Below are 14,320 nucleotides of genomic sequence, written 5' to 3'. Positions count from 1 at the left end.
TCTCTGCCTTCAGGTTAATTGATTCTTGAATTGTATACTGTCTGGAGTCTACGTCTTTTCATCACGCACACTTCATCACGCACACTTCATCACGCACACTTCATCACCGATTTGCATATTCATCAGCACTTTGCATATTCAGTTACAAACTACACACATGGTCTTTTGATTTAGCTCGAATATTCTTTAATGATCTATGATTCCAAATCCAACTCAAATCCAACATTGACGGCAGTTTTGGTCTCTTTAATTTCACCCACCCCTTAGATTTATTGTTTTTCAACACTATAATTTCTCCCCATTTTATCGATGAATGTATCACTCAGTCTGCAGTCAGTTTGAAGGAAGCTGCTTACGTATGATCTAATATTCCAGTAATACATATTGGGAGGAATACTTACATATGAACCAGCATGTATACATAATGTGCAGTACACCAGGTGAACATTTGTTGTTTGTGGTCACTCAGCGTAAGTTTTTGTTGTTGTTGTATTAAATAATAATAATTAGTCACGAGAGAGAGATAACGAGGAGGGGGAACAACACCAATATAAAATTTAATTCAAAAGGAAAGTTATGAACTTGCTGAGCCGATCAGAGGACAGGCATACGAGCTAGATCACCTGCGATTCTTCAATTGTTTATCAAAATGTGTGCATATACATAAAGAAAAAAATAATTATAAAATTAACTTTTCACAAAATAAACTGTGTAAACTGGAGTGTAAATCGGTATGCACGTGTAAGCAGACAGACAAAATATTCAACGAAAGCGGTTTGAAATGGCTCCGTCTATTACAACTGCGTATCAATACAGAAAACGCGCTTTTCAACACCACAGTGCCCTGCACTGATACAAAACAATCCGCATTCATGATCAAACAGGTGACAGATCAAGGCAACGATCCAGAGACCTGGGTTTGCAATCAGGATTGAATTCCACAGGAAAGTTAGAAACTTGCTGAGCCGATCAGTACAGGCTGAAGAGATCAGGTGCAAATCTGCTAATACAATTATAATTATTATAATAATAATATATGAATGATGTGTAGAAAATCACGTGTTTCAGGAATCAACACGATTATAACTCTTTCACAATGACTAATGTTATTACAAAACCCAGATTGTATATATTATAATCAGTAGGCTATATCAGATAAACTGCATGTCCTGTGATTGGAGGAGAAAGTATTTATAACTTCTTAATTTTTAGGTGTTTACAGCTGAAACACACTTTATGTATTTAATTTAATATTTTTTAACATATAAGAATGGATATGACGGAGAAAATCACATATGCAGAGATATTTACTTTTGAATTGCAAATGCTGCACAGCGGCTATGGTGGTTCTAGTGTTAAACCGTTTTAATTTAATTGCCTGCTCCTTTCATCTGACCTATTTATTCAGTGTATTGTTTTGTGTGAATAAACTGCTCTTTTGGGCATCTTTTTGAATTAAAATATTCTTACTTTAACCGAAGGGGAGCTGTGTGGGGTGGTTTCGGTATTGTTAAATGCTCTATTTCACATATATCCAACTTCTTATTCATCTATGGAGTTATTTATTTCGCTGTTCCCATATATACAACAACAAAATAAATAAATACATAGATAAATAAAAAATGAAATAAATGTAAATATACTGTCTATGTATTTATTTCATTTTTTATTGATTAATTCATGTAGGCCTATGTATTTTTGATTGCACAAATTACCCTTTTTATTTATTTAATGAATTGAATATGTACTTTGAAAAACAGACTACAACTGCCAGTCTAAAAGTCTGTTTTGGAATCGCAGGACATTAAGGAATATTCGATCTAAATTAAAAGAGACTGACCATGTGTAATCTGTAACTGAATATGCATACTGCTGATGAATTTGCAAAATGGTGATGAACAGTTGCTGGTGATGAAAAGTGCGTGACGAGCGCACTGTAACCAGCCATTGTCTCGGTGTTAGAATTGCTAGTGTCGATCGGCACCTATATCGGACTTATCCAAATTAATTCCTTTTGGCTCATACAGGCCTGTGTGTCTCAGCCTGTCTGTCTGTGTCTGAGACATCTGTGGCTGAGGGACACTCGGTTCTCATAACATCTGATGTCCCTGCCTGGACTCTCTCAGGGGAGGAGGTGAACAGTGGCAGTGGACCGGAGAGTTTGACACATCTGCTCTCCACTACAAGGGTTTGCTTGTGATCCACGGGTTCAGTTAAAATTTTGATTTGGTAAATATATCCCCCTCCTCCTTCCTCTCCTTTCCCTTCTCCCTCCTTCTCCTCCTTTCTCTCCTTTCCCTTCTCCCTCCTCCTCTTCTTCCTCCTGCTTTATACCTCATTTTCACACCAGTTGAACACTTTCCATGCGCAGACGTAGCTGGCTCGATGGCGCTTCCACAGTTCCAGGAACACAGTGGCTGAGAAACACGGGCGGAAAACAGGGAGAGGAATTAGAATGGGTTTGTAAAGAAAGGGGGAGGAGAGAGAGACAGGGAAAGGGAGAGGGAGAGACAGGCACAGAGAGAGAGAGAGTGAGAGGAAGAGACAGGTAGAGAGGGAAAGGAAGAGGGAGAGAGGTAGATAGAGGGAGAGGAAGCGGGAGAGACGGAGCGAGAGAGGGAGAAGGAGAGAGGGCGAGAGACAGAGAGGGAGGCAGGCAGAGAGAGAGGAAGAGACATGCACACGCACACAGACTCACCCCAGACTGCCATAAACATGGCGAAGAACACGGTGCCCTCATTGTCGAACAGGTGGGTGACCTACCGGGACAGAGAAGCTCAGTACCGCTGTGACGCGCACACACTCGGACACAGTAACAGGGGCCGTGCCGTACCTTGGCATAGGTGCAGGTCTCAGACAGGTTCCACACGCCGCACTTCTTGTCACACAGCGGACACATGATGATGTCGGCTTCACACACCTCCTTACTGCAACACACACAGAGTCACGGTCCGGGTGCGCTGAGGTATACTACAGTCATATATACTGCACTGTGCATTACTCTATTGCACTCGACAATCCTGGGTCCTGTATGGGGGTACAGTGAGTTGTACTGCACTGGGATCTACTGTGCTGAACTGGGGTACGCTGTGCTGTACTGAGCTACACTCACATGAGGGGGTTGCTGTCGAAGAAGGCCAGGCCGTACAGGAACACGACGATCCCCACGATGGCGGCAGGGATCAGGGTGAAGGTGTACCAGCCGAGCCACAGGAAGTACAGAGCCACCTTCTCCCCAAAGTAATTCCTACAACAGAGCAACACTCAGACACAGAGAGATGGACACACACAGACACACACACGCACGCACAGACACGCACACACACAGACACACACAACACACACACACGCACATGTGCACATACACACACACACCCTCTCCCAGCAGAGGCTCCTCCCACCTGACTTCTGTGATCGGCTGCCAGGTGAGGCAGGCCGTCCATCGTGCCCACTTCTGTTTCAGCTCCCTCTGTTCCTCTTCCTGAAGCCAAGAGCAGTAAGTCAGGTGACATCATCCAGCAACCACACACACACCCACACACAGATACCCCCCCCAACACACACACACACACACACACACACACACACATCCCCCCCCCCAACACACACACACACACACACACACACACACATCCCCCCCCCAACACACACACACACACACACACACACACACATCCCCCCCCCAACACACACACACACACACACACATCCCCCCCAACACACACACACACACACACACATCCCCCCAACACACACACACACACACACACATCCCCCCAACACACACACACACACACACACACACATCCCCCCCAACACACACACACACACATCCCCCCCCCAACACACACACACACACATCCCCCCCCAACACACACACACACACATCCCCCCCCAACACACACACACACACACCCCCCCCCAACACACACACACACACACCCCCCCCCAACACACACATCCCCCCCCCCAACACACACATCCCCCCCCCCAACACACACACACACACACACACACAGATACCCCCCCAACACACACACACACAGATACCCCCCCAACACACACACACACACAGATACCCCCCCAACACACACACACACACAGATACCCCCCCAACACACACACACACACACACACACACACACACACACACAGATACCCCCCCAACACACACACACAGATATCCCCCCATCAACACACACACACGCACACAGATATCCCCCCCCCCAACACACACACACACACACACACACACACACACACACACACACACACACACACAGAGCAACGTGAGGAAAAGGAAAACCGTGCTTCTGGGGTGTGAATTACAGGAGGGGGCGTCAGTCCACTGGGACGGGACAGACCTCCCTCTCCGACTGTGCGTGACACACGCATGACCACCGAGCGCTTGTTTAACACCCTCCGAACACTGTGCTGGTCCAGAGGGAGGTCCTATCTCTGTGTCTTTGCTTGGTTGCCCTCTGTGTGCCTGTCTGGAAGCAGAAGTGGCCTCTCTGGGAGCACCGACTCATTGTGGGCGAATTTTGAAATCCAGACGTGATCACACTGGGACGTCACATGAAACGGGTTCACAGTGAGCTGCAGGAGGTGGTTTTGGTGTTGCGGCCGAGGGGTGGAGAGGATGGACAGATGGACCCGACAGAAAGAGGTTGGGGGAGGGGAAGCGGGGATCAAAAATCAAGATGTGAAAGTTAAACCAGGAAGAACAGGAAACACATTAGAACAAGGGCAAACGATCATTGTGAAAGGATGGAAAGAAAGCAGGAAACAGAAAAAATAGAACTCATATGGAAATTAGGGGGACAACTGTGACAACGAGTGCAAAATAAGAGAGAGAGAGGAAGAGAGGATAAGGGCCGGCGCTCCGTCTCTCGTACCTCGTGCAGCGAGAAAGCCGTCTCAAACACCTTCTGCTGCAGCAGCTCTCGAAACCCCTCTGGAAGATAGAAACACAAAACCCGCATCACTCACAACACACACGCACAGGTCTCTACACTGCTGCTGAAGCCACCCCAGCACTGACACACGCACACACACGCACACACACGAGTACGCATACACACTCACAACACACACGCACAGGTCTCTACACTGCTGCTGAAGCCACCCCAGCACTGACACACGCACACACACGCGCACACACACACACGCGTACGCATACACACTCACTACACACACGCACAGGTCTCTACACTGCTGCTGAAGCCACCCCAGCACTGACACACGCACACACACGCGTTTCTGTCATTTGGCTTTTGTTATGAGTACCACGCATGTGTCTAGTTCAACCCGCACTTGTGCATCATCTCCACGGCCTCACACTCTGGATACCTGCGCTCGTGTGTGTCTCCATGTGAAGCGCCCCGTGGCCGCCTGTTTGTGAGGGGCGCTAGACTCCCTCACAAGGGGAATGAAACTGAATGGAATGGAATGTATCTGAGGAAGATAAGAGCCACCACAGGGCCCGGCCCGGGGGTGCGCATGGAGGGTGGCAGCGTGTGGAAGCACTGCAGCTAATCCACGGCTGGGGCTGTTAATGTCTCCGCTCATACAATGGGCTGCGACCGGAGTGCGCACACCCCCGCAACAAGTCAACAAAAGAGCTGACTGTGCACTCTGTACATAGCAGAAGTGGTATAAAGTGTCACGCCATTCTTTTACGGGTGATAATTTAAGTCAACAAATCTTAGATTCCTCATTGGCTTGGGGTGGAAATTTAAATGAGATAAACTGTTATTCAAAACCACCTGCTGGGACTCTTAAATTAGGTCCCTGAAGGTGGCGGATCTGACAGAAACATCAGGACAGCAGAGTGAGGTTTTTTTGACGAGGGAAACAATCAGAGTGTGAAGGGGGTCGAGCAGTTCTTGTGTCTGGCCCAGTCAAACGACCCAATAGGGGCTCAGCGGTGTCGGGATGGAGTCGTGGATCTGCCAGACACTTGCACGCCGAAGCGCAGGGCAGAGCAATCCTCGCCTCCCTTGGCCGCAGTTGCAAAATAACACACTGTCCACTCAGTGTCTCAGATCTCACAATCAGGCGTTTTCCATCGATCTGTATTGTGTTTCATCTACATTAGTACACAGCAGATGCACTATCGCATCACTTTACTTTCAGTTCCCAGGATTTATCACTTATTCCAGAGGAATGCCACCCACCTCCGTTGCCGATACAGATCCGGTGCAGAATGAAGTTGACGATGGCGATTCTGCAAGCACACAGTGAACACAGCGTTAGAGTGCATTCAGTCCGCAGTGCTGGCGTGTCAGGAGAGGGTGGGCAGGGCTGGCTGCTGTTCGGTTACATGTCAGGTCAGGGTGGCAGGCACAGACAAGCCCAAATAAACCTGTTCTGCGATCCTCCTGCAGCGCTTCGGCTCAGAGTTTCAGTGAAGGCGGAACAACAGGTACAGAGCGGACAGGACAGCAGCGCACAAAGACACACAATAGACAAGGACTGGAGAGGACTGAAACCGAGACGGCACTGCGCCGAGGGAAGACGCTGCTGGAGGGGAGGGGCGGCACAGAACAAAAACACTGCAGGCAACTGTCACCTCAACTAGAGTAGAGTAGAGGTAGAGTACCAGGTTTGTCACTCGTTCAGGAAAACAGCAGGCAGCTTAGACAACATGTCGGCACAAAGAAGCCAAAACACAGCAATAACAATAATACAGGAATTAATAAATATACCAACTAATAATAAATTAAATAAATAAATAAAAGGTGACTTTAAAATAAATCTCCCATGTTTCTTTTCAGTATGTGTGTGGGAGAATAAATGAATCAATAAACTAGCCATTCAGTTTAGGGGGACCCTCAAAGGTCTGGGGTCCAGTTCTGGCTCACCTGGTGGGCTCCGGCACCTTCTCATGTGGCTCTCTGCTCCAGTTGCAGGAGTCCGACACCTTCAGCAGGTACTTGTATTTGGAGAAGATCGCCTCCGGGGCCACGATGCCGTAAAACCTCTTCTTCTTGTACACGTGCGTCTGTGAAGACAGGGGCCACACCTTGTCAGTGACACCCCTGCACTGCCCACAGCGTCACTGACCCCCCGGCACCACCCACAGCGTCACTGACCCGCTGTCACTGCCCACAGCGTCACTGACCACAGCGTCACTGACCCGCTGTCACTGACCACAGCGTCACTGACCACAGCGTCACTGACCACAGCGTCACTGACCCCCCGGCACCGCCCACAGCGTCACTGACCCGCTGTCACTGCCCACAGCGTCACTGACCCGCTGTCACTGCCCACAGCGTCACTGACCCCCCGGCACCGCCCACAGCGTCACTGACCCCCCGGCACCACCCACAGCGTCACTGACCCGCTGTCACTGCCCACAGCGTCACTGACCCGCTGTCACTGCCCACAGCGTCACTGACCCGCTGTCACTGCCCACAGCGTCACTGACCACAGCATCACTGACCCGCTGTCACTGCCCACAGCGTCACTGACCCGCTGTCACTGCCCACAGCGTCACTGACCACAGCGTCACTGACCCGCTGTCACTGCCCACAGCGTCACTGACCCCCCGGCACCGCCCACAGCGTCACTGACCACAGCATCACTGACCCGCTGTCACTGCCCACAGCGTCACTGCCCACAGCGTCACTGACCCCCCGGCACCGCCCACAGCGTCACTGACCCCCCGGCACCGCCCACAGCGTCACTGACCACAGCATCACTGACCCGCTGTCACTGCCCACAGCGTCACTGCCCACAGCGTCACTGACCCCCCGGCACCGCCCACAGCGTCACTGACCACAGCATCACTGACCCGCTGTCACTGCCCACAGCGTCACTGACCCGCTGTCACTGCCCACAGCGTCACTGACCCCCCGGCACCGCCCACAGCGTCACTGACCCGCTGTCACTGCCCACAGCGTCACTGACCCCCCCGGCACCGCCCACAGCGTCACTGACCCGCTGTCACTGCCCACAGCGTCACTGACCCCCCCCGGCACCGCCCACAGCGTCACTGACCCGCTGTCACTGCCCACAGTGCGTCACTGACACCCACTGACACCCTGGCACTGCCCACAGTGCGTCACTGACACCCCAGAACTGTCAGATGCTCCCCCAGGAAAATAATTGGAGATCTGAAATGTATGATTTCGAGTCATTCCGAAGTCGAAAAACTTCTCCATGAAATCAGGCAGATTTTGTCTCACAACCACACATCACTATGGGACACATCCGGCGAACAATAACACATCAGCCGCCATTATACAGGCAAACTGGTGCTCGTCAATCACAGAGATCTGTTTCGGTGAAGCTCTGTAATTGAAACGGGTGAGGATGCACAGCTTTCGTCTGTTTCCGTCCGCTGGTGTAGGAGTTTCTAGGTGAATGCAAGTCTCCTGTTGTGATGCCCGAATTCATCAATAATATCAACATACATTCCTTTGAGGTCCTTATTTATGTACAGGTGCCCGAGCCCATAGTCTTTCGTCTGTCATAGTGGAGCGCAAATCTGTTGAGTAGTTTTAGCGCTGAATGATCGCTCCCCTGTTGCTGTCGTGACACGTATGAGCACATTACAAGCCATGTAAACCTCAGAAAAAAATAAGTACAGTGTGAAGCCTCCCACTTATGGGGGTCTGCTAATTTGGAGTAGTGGGCTTCACCCTGCACAGCAGCGCTCGGAGGAGTGACTGAGGTGTGTGGCTTGAATCCCGACTGGGGAGCTCCAACTTACAACAGAATCTCTTTTTCTTTTCATAATTGCCGTGGCCCCGAGGGCCAGTGGACACCACTGGTTCTACCAGTGCAGGGCAGTATAACTGGCATTTCTGTACCCATGTGTCACAAGAGGAAAACAAACTAAAAACAGATACAAAAGCATGTAGAGTAGCATACAATTAATAATAATAATAATAATAATAATAATAATAATAATAATAATAATAATATTGTGTACAATGTATAAAGAGGATGAACTCATTTGAAGGCTGTATTGTTGGTGATGCATTCCTAAAACACCACAAGAATTCAGGTGATGGTGGCCACGCCTGTAGACGCCTGTTTTGGCAGAAGCCACCTCTCACTCCAGGGAAGGAGACGTTGACAATGACATCAGAGAAACACCTGCCTCTCCCCACGCCCAGTCAAAGGAGTGGGTGGCATCTGGAATCTGCCCCGGGTAAGAGAAGAGAGTAAGAGAGTGTCCACCCCAACAGGAAATTACCTCACCTTTATGTCAAAGTCCTTCTTCGTCAGCTCCTCGATGAAGGCCACCTGCTTCCGGAGAGCCTCGCAGTCCGGCTCAGCCTCCAGGTTCTTGCTGACCAGAACGAAGTCACACTGCTCCTACAGGGAAGAGGAAGAGGTGAGGACCAGGAGGCCAGCGTGAGTACCGAGCAGACAGCCCGATACACACTGGTACCAGGGGAGCAGCGGAGCCCCCCACTGCCTCACACACCCCACTGTCCCGCACACCACAATCCCCACAAACCCCGAGACTGCTCCCCACAAACTTCAATCACTTCAACTCTATACCGCTCTGCCCAGACAGAGCCATGTGGAGAGCAACAAAGCCCAGACTTACCAAGTCTTTTCCATGCTGGGTCCGATTCAGGGTCTCTCTGAGCTCAATGCAGGCCTAAACAGAAGAGCACAGAGCCAGGCTGGTCAGTCTCCCTTCAGCAGGGCCACGGTCCAGGAGGGGGGAAAGGCAAGGCATGGTCTTACAGCAGGGAGAGAACAGTACAGAACAGCACTGGTGACCAACTCTGGTCCTGGCTGGGAGCCACTGGTGGAAACCCATGATGCATTGCGAAACCACATGGCCGAGCAGAGTACGTGCACAGTAGAAAAATATCATTAACCCAGTGGGGGCGGCAATCTACTATGCAAATGTAAACATGGTAAACTTTCACAGGTTGGTGGCGTCAAGACTAAGCTTCCCGTCCTCTCCTCCGGGCTCTGTCTATCTCTCGCCAGTGTGCAATGAAGCCTGGCATCGAGATCTGTCCCCTCGCTTCTCTCTACCGGGGGCTTATCTCCCGGGATCCACCGAGGAACACAGAGCGCGGGCGTCAGGGTCAGAGCTATTCCCCACGGCCGTCTGCTAAAGATTGGGTTTCACCTCAGAGGTCATCTGCCTCTATAGCGCAAGAATAGGGTCTCTATGCGCATCATACTCTCAATACTCCCGATGCTCGCCGGGGCCCTAAGCTGAATCTGCCGGTGCTTCAGTATAACCCTGGCCATCGTGCCTCTGCGCTGTCCTGCACTGGGGCCTCTGTACAGCGAGCTGAGGAAGCTAGGGGCAGGACTGGGACTCGGGAGGAGATGTTCCTATAACAACTGGGACTCGGAGACACAATGTTTTGGCTACAATTACAAACTATCAGCGGAACAGCCCTGGGGAGCTGGGAGAGGATGACTACAAGCCAAACACACAGTCAGCAAGGTCATTGCCGTGTGTGTCATTTGTGCTGCAACGCTTGTGAGAAACTCTGTTTACCTTATCATATGAAACCGATTCTGAATATACCCCATGATCCCCTGCAGTAAAAATTCTCCCCCAAAAAGCCTAATAGTCGGGAGGCCATTAAGAAAGCGATTGGCAGGTGGCTCCCTTGTTGATGGCAAAGTCTGAAAAGAGAAAGTACAGCCATAAGACAGATTTGTCATTTCTAAACGACTTCCTGCATGTTGTTAAGATTCCTTTGTAAGTCTGAGTTCACGGAGATCTTGAGTTCACTGTGTTATGCCAGTCTTATTCATTTGTTTTGTTTATGGGCTGGAACCCAAGGGGTTAAACTGCTTTCTCTGGCTGCTGGAGTGGGACCCTGCCCGGACTCGCTCTCTCTGGAGTGGGACCCTGCCTGGACTCGCTCTCCGTGTGTGAAACTTGCACACATGAGGAACCAACTATGTGTGACCCGGGCAAAGTGATAGAGTCTGAACTCATGAGCCAGGCCGACAGAGAGGGAGACGATTGTGCTGCACAGACATGACAGACCTCGAGCCGTGTGACCGAGCGGCACATTGTAGCAGCAGAGGGCGACCACACCGGCCCACAGCAGCACAGCATCACACGACGCTGGCGTGTCATCTCCACACAGTCCCTGCTACTCTACTGCACAGGTGGGGCATCGAGGCATCAGTAAGAGAACAGGACTGTTGTCCACACACCTTTGAGTAATTATGTTCTCCTGGTTTTCCCTGTGCGTGGGATCTCTGCCCCACCCAGCAGGACCCCAGCGTGGATCTCCAGGTACAAAGACGTTCCTCTACAGCTCGTTCTGCATTCCTCATCCGGCAGCACAGTTCCAATGAAATTCAATTCACGAAATTGAACCAGATCGTGTTCCAACACTAAAAGCATTCGGTCCAGTTTCAGGATTGAAGCACAAGGTCTGGCAGAGTATTTGTGTGATCTGAGCGGCTACAGGCGAACTTTAATCTAGCCCAATAAAACTCATGGGTGCTTTTCCCATGCAGTTTTATTAGCCTGTTCTGGGAAAGCTACCGATACTGGGAGGTGCTTGTCCAAGAGAAAGTGATACAGAAAGCAGGATGCATGCCTATGTGTGTATAATTAACTGTTTGCAGTTTGCTGAAGATTTTATCTCCTGCCCTCAGTGTTAGGGGCAACCTGTGGCAACCTCCAAAAGAGGGGTTTGACACAGCTCAGTGTGACAGACATGGACACACAATGATGCGAAGGAAAGATAAAGAGTTCAACGCACACCTCCACACGGATGTGTTTTCCCAAAGCAGACTTTGCATTACCCAGACGGGTGCACTTCTGTGTGTGTTGATTTTATCACAGAATTGGGTTACATGTTTATTACATGTGCAAATACATGCGGCTGCTGCGCCCCTCGGTCCCAGGCTGTGCCAGCGCTACCCACAGGGGGTGAGGGGAGTGGGAGAGAGTGAGGGTGAGGGGACCCCAGACCGCACTGCTTGTGTGCAGCTATGACCAGAGCCATTTCTAGGCATAAGCGACATAAGCGGCCACTTAGTGCCCCCAGCCGCTAGGGGCCCCCTAGAAAAAACTAATAATTAATACGTTGAATATATTTTCTATAATTGATCACAGTGATCAGTTTTCAGATTGGATTTTATGGATTGGAGTTATTCTCTAGAAACCAATCAGACATTTCTGTGTAGCTCTACCTAGCTGTTTTTTCTCGTTACTTTAACTGGACAGTCCAAGTTCACCTTACCTGCCACCGAATAGGGTTTTATTATCGGTGGCTGTGTATTTGTATCTGTAGCGAGTTTACATTGAATAGGATCTGCAAGAGGTTTGTTTTTTTCCTTTTTTGTCTGCCTCAGTGAAAAGCTATGCTATAATACTGCAACCTAGTTCCGCAGCATCAATTATCAAGTTAATTACTAGCTAATTAGCTAGTAAGTTAATATCATTTAACTTATTTGGCAATTGTAGCTTGGTTTAGGTCAAACTGTGCATTGCAGGGGGGTTCCAGCAAACGCAAAAGTTGAAAATATGACGAAAATTATTTAAAACTGGACTTTACATGGAGAGGTTTCTCAGCATTAACTGTAATTCAAACTAAATATCGCCCCCGGCTTTCTTTGCAAGATCACTTGTGTGTCTAAATTGCAACTCCGAATCCCATTTCTTTGGCATTGAGGAAACAAACATACCCCTCCCACTGATAAGGTAGGAATAATGAATATTATTAATCTTTCATTGGTTTGTGTCATGTATCTTAAATGGTTGTACATTTTTAGTTTAGCTATTTCCATTTCTACTGATTTTGATCTCAAAATGTAAAGCCAACTTCTGCAACTCACACTGTATTGATCAAATCCCTACTTTTTTATTCATGATTTTGCAGCATATTGTTGTATTGTTTTAGTAAGGAGGCGCAGCCATTTTTTGTCATTGCTCAGAGTGGCTCATTTTGATAAAGTTTGAGAACCACTGGTCTAGATAGACGTATTTATACCTGCAAAGTGTGTAATAAATATCAATCAGGATTTTTGGTGACTGACAGGCTTCAGACGACACATGCTGCGGTGCTGCTATGACTGAGCCTGGGGCAAACATTTGTAAACCACTAAACCTATGTCATTGTAAAAAATGGGATCAGGAACAAAAGTGAAGGGGGCCCCCATATCATATCCAGCTTAGGGGCCCCAAAAGGCTAGAAACGGCCCTGCCTATGACAGAGTGGCTCGGCTGTCAGGCCCCCTTGGCTGTTGCACAAAAACAAGCAGTAATAGATCTTTAACAAGAAAGAAAGATAGAAAGACAGAAAATGAAAAATAAAAAAGTTAATAAAAAGTTTCATTAACTATGAAAGATGGATAATTAGTTAACTATTAATAATAGTTAATGTATTAAATATTGTATTCATAGTTATTTTATTAACTATGAAAGATGTACTAACTAATCTTTCATTAACCCGCAGCCCGGTTAGTGCAGGAGGGCATTTGTGCGTCTCCATTGCTGTGCCACCGACCCCAGCCCCGCGCATTGAACTCAAACATGCCTGCAGGACAAAGGCACTCCGGGTACCTCGATCAAATAACCTGACATAAAAGTCCACTGTACGGCGCTGATGTTGGATTTGCCGCCTGTAAAGCGACGCAAGAGTGCCCTGTGTGCAGTGTGCAGTGTGCAGTGTGCTCCGCAGGTGCGCTTACCTGGCCCGTGTGCCGCTTATTCGTGGCGTCTGACATGCCGCTGCCGTCCCGCGCTGGCTGTGCTGTGATCCCCGCGTCTCGCACCGCGCCGGTCCGCGACTCTGCAGCAGCGTCTCCTGGCACTTCCGCGTTGCGCGCCGGTCTCAGGTGCGGGGCGTGAGCGGCTCTTCCCGGGACTGCGGCTCCTCCTGCCCGTGCGTGCGGGCTCAGGTCGCGCTAGGAGCGCCGAGCCCCGGGACCGCCCCCCCATCTCAGTTCAGCACCGGCACTCTGCAGACCTGCTGACGTCACGCACGACTTTTAATGCCTGCGGCCACCGATCCCGGTGGATTGGACCAGCCTACCCAGGTCTGTCCACACTATTATTTTTCTTAGTAGTATTTTTATTTCTTGAGAAGTGCGGCTCGTTGGTCAGCTGTGAAGGCTGCGACAGGGCAGCCCAGTCGGGGGACAGTGCCGATTCATTCTGTTCTGCAAGAAAAACGAGTTTTGAAGAGACGCGTACAAGTATATAATAAGCGCTTCATTAAGCACGTCTGTATATTAATGATGATGTCACAGAGGCTGGCTGGCTCCCTCTGCCGGGAGATTGATTGACAGGTGATCAATTATGACCAGACACGGGGGGGTTAAACGGGGTTCAGATGCGTCCCTCCCGGGGGATCTC

General features: G+C 49.6%; 1 protein-coding gene across 3 annotated transcripts in view; it reads right to left on the bottom strand.

Moving 5' to 3' along the window:
* Positions 1-13,879, bottom strand: part of LOC136747703 (anoctamin-9) — a 20,635-nt gene extending 6,756 nt beyond the window's left edge. Inside the window, exons 1-11 of one of the 3 annotated variants that reach the window (XM_066700815.1) lie at positions 13,654-13,879; positions 9,569-9,622; positions 9,214-9,330; positions 6,867-7,006; positions 6,180-6,229; positions 4,899-4,957; positions 3,402-3,481; positions 3,113-3,247; positions 2,834-2,927; positions 2,699-2,759; positions 2,335-2,417 (exon numbers count right to left, since the gene is read on the bottom strand). In XM_066700815.1, coding sequence (XP_066556912.1) covers positions 2,335-2,417; positions 2,699-2,759; positions 2,834-2,927; positions 3,113-3,247; positions 3,402-3,481; positions 4,899-4,957; positions 6,180-6,229; positions 6,867-7,006; positions 9,214-9,330; positions 9,569-9,622; positions 13,654-13,689 — 909 coding nt within the window. In that variant the 5' untranslated portion in view covers positions 13,690-13,879. The remainder of the gene's footprint in view (positions 1-2,334; positions 2,418-2,698; positions 2,760-2,833; positions 2,928-3,112; positions 3,248-3,401; positions 3,482-4,898; positions 4,958-6,179; positions 6,230-6,866; positions 7,007-9,213; positions 9,331-9,568; positions 9,623-13,653) is intronic. The other 2 variants (XM_066700812.1, XM_066700814.1) reach the window with 2 other exon arrangements.
* Between the last annotated feature and the right edge of the window lie 441 nt (positions 13,880-14,320).

The sequence above is a fragment of the Amia ocellicauda genome, chromosome 4, assembly GCF_036373705.1.
Source record: "Amia ocellicauda isolate fAmiCal2 chromosome 4, fAmiCal2.hap1, whole genome shotgun sequence".
NCBI classification, from domain to species: Eukaryota; Metazoa; Chordata; class Actinopteri; order Amiiformes; family Amiidae; genus Amia; species Amia ocellicauda.
This window is presented reverse-complemented; position numbering and strand designations above follow the sequence as displayed.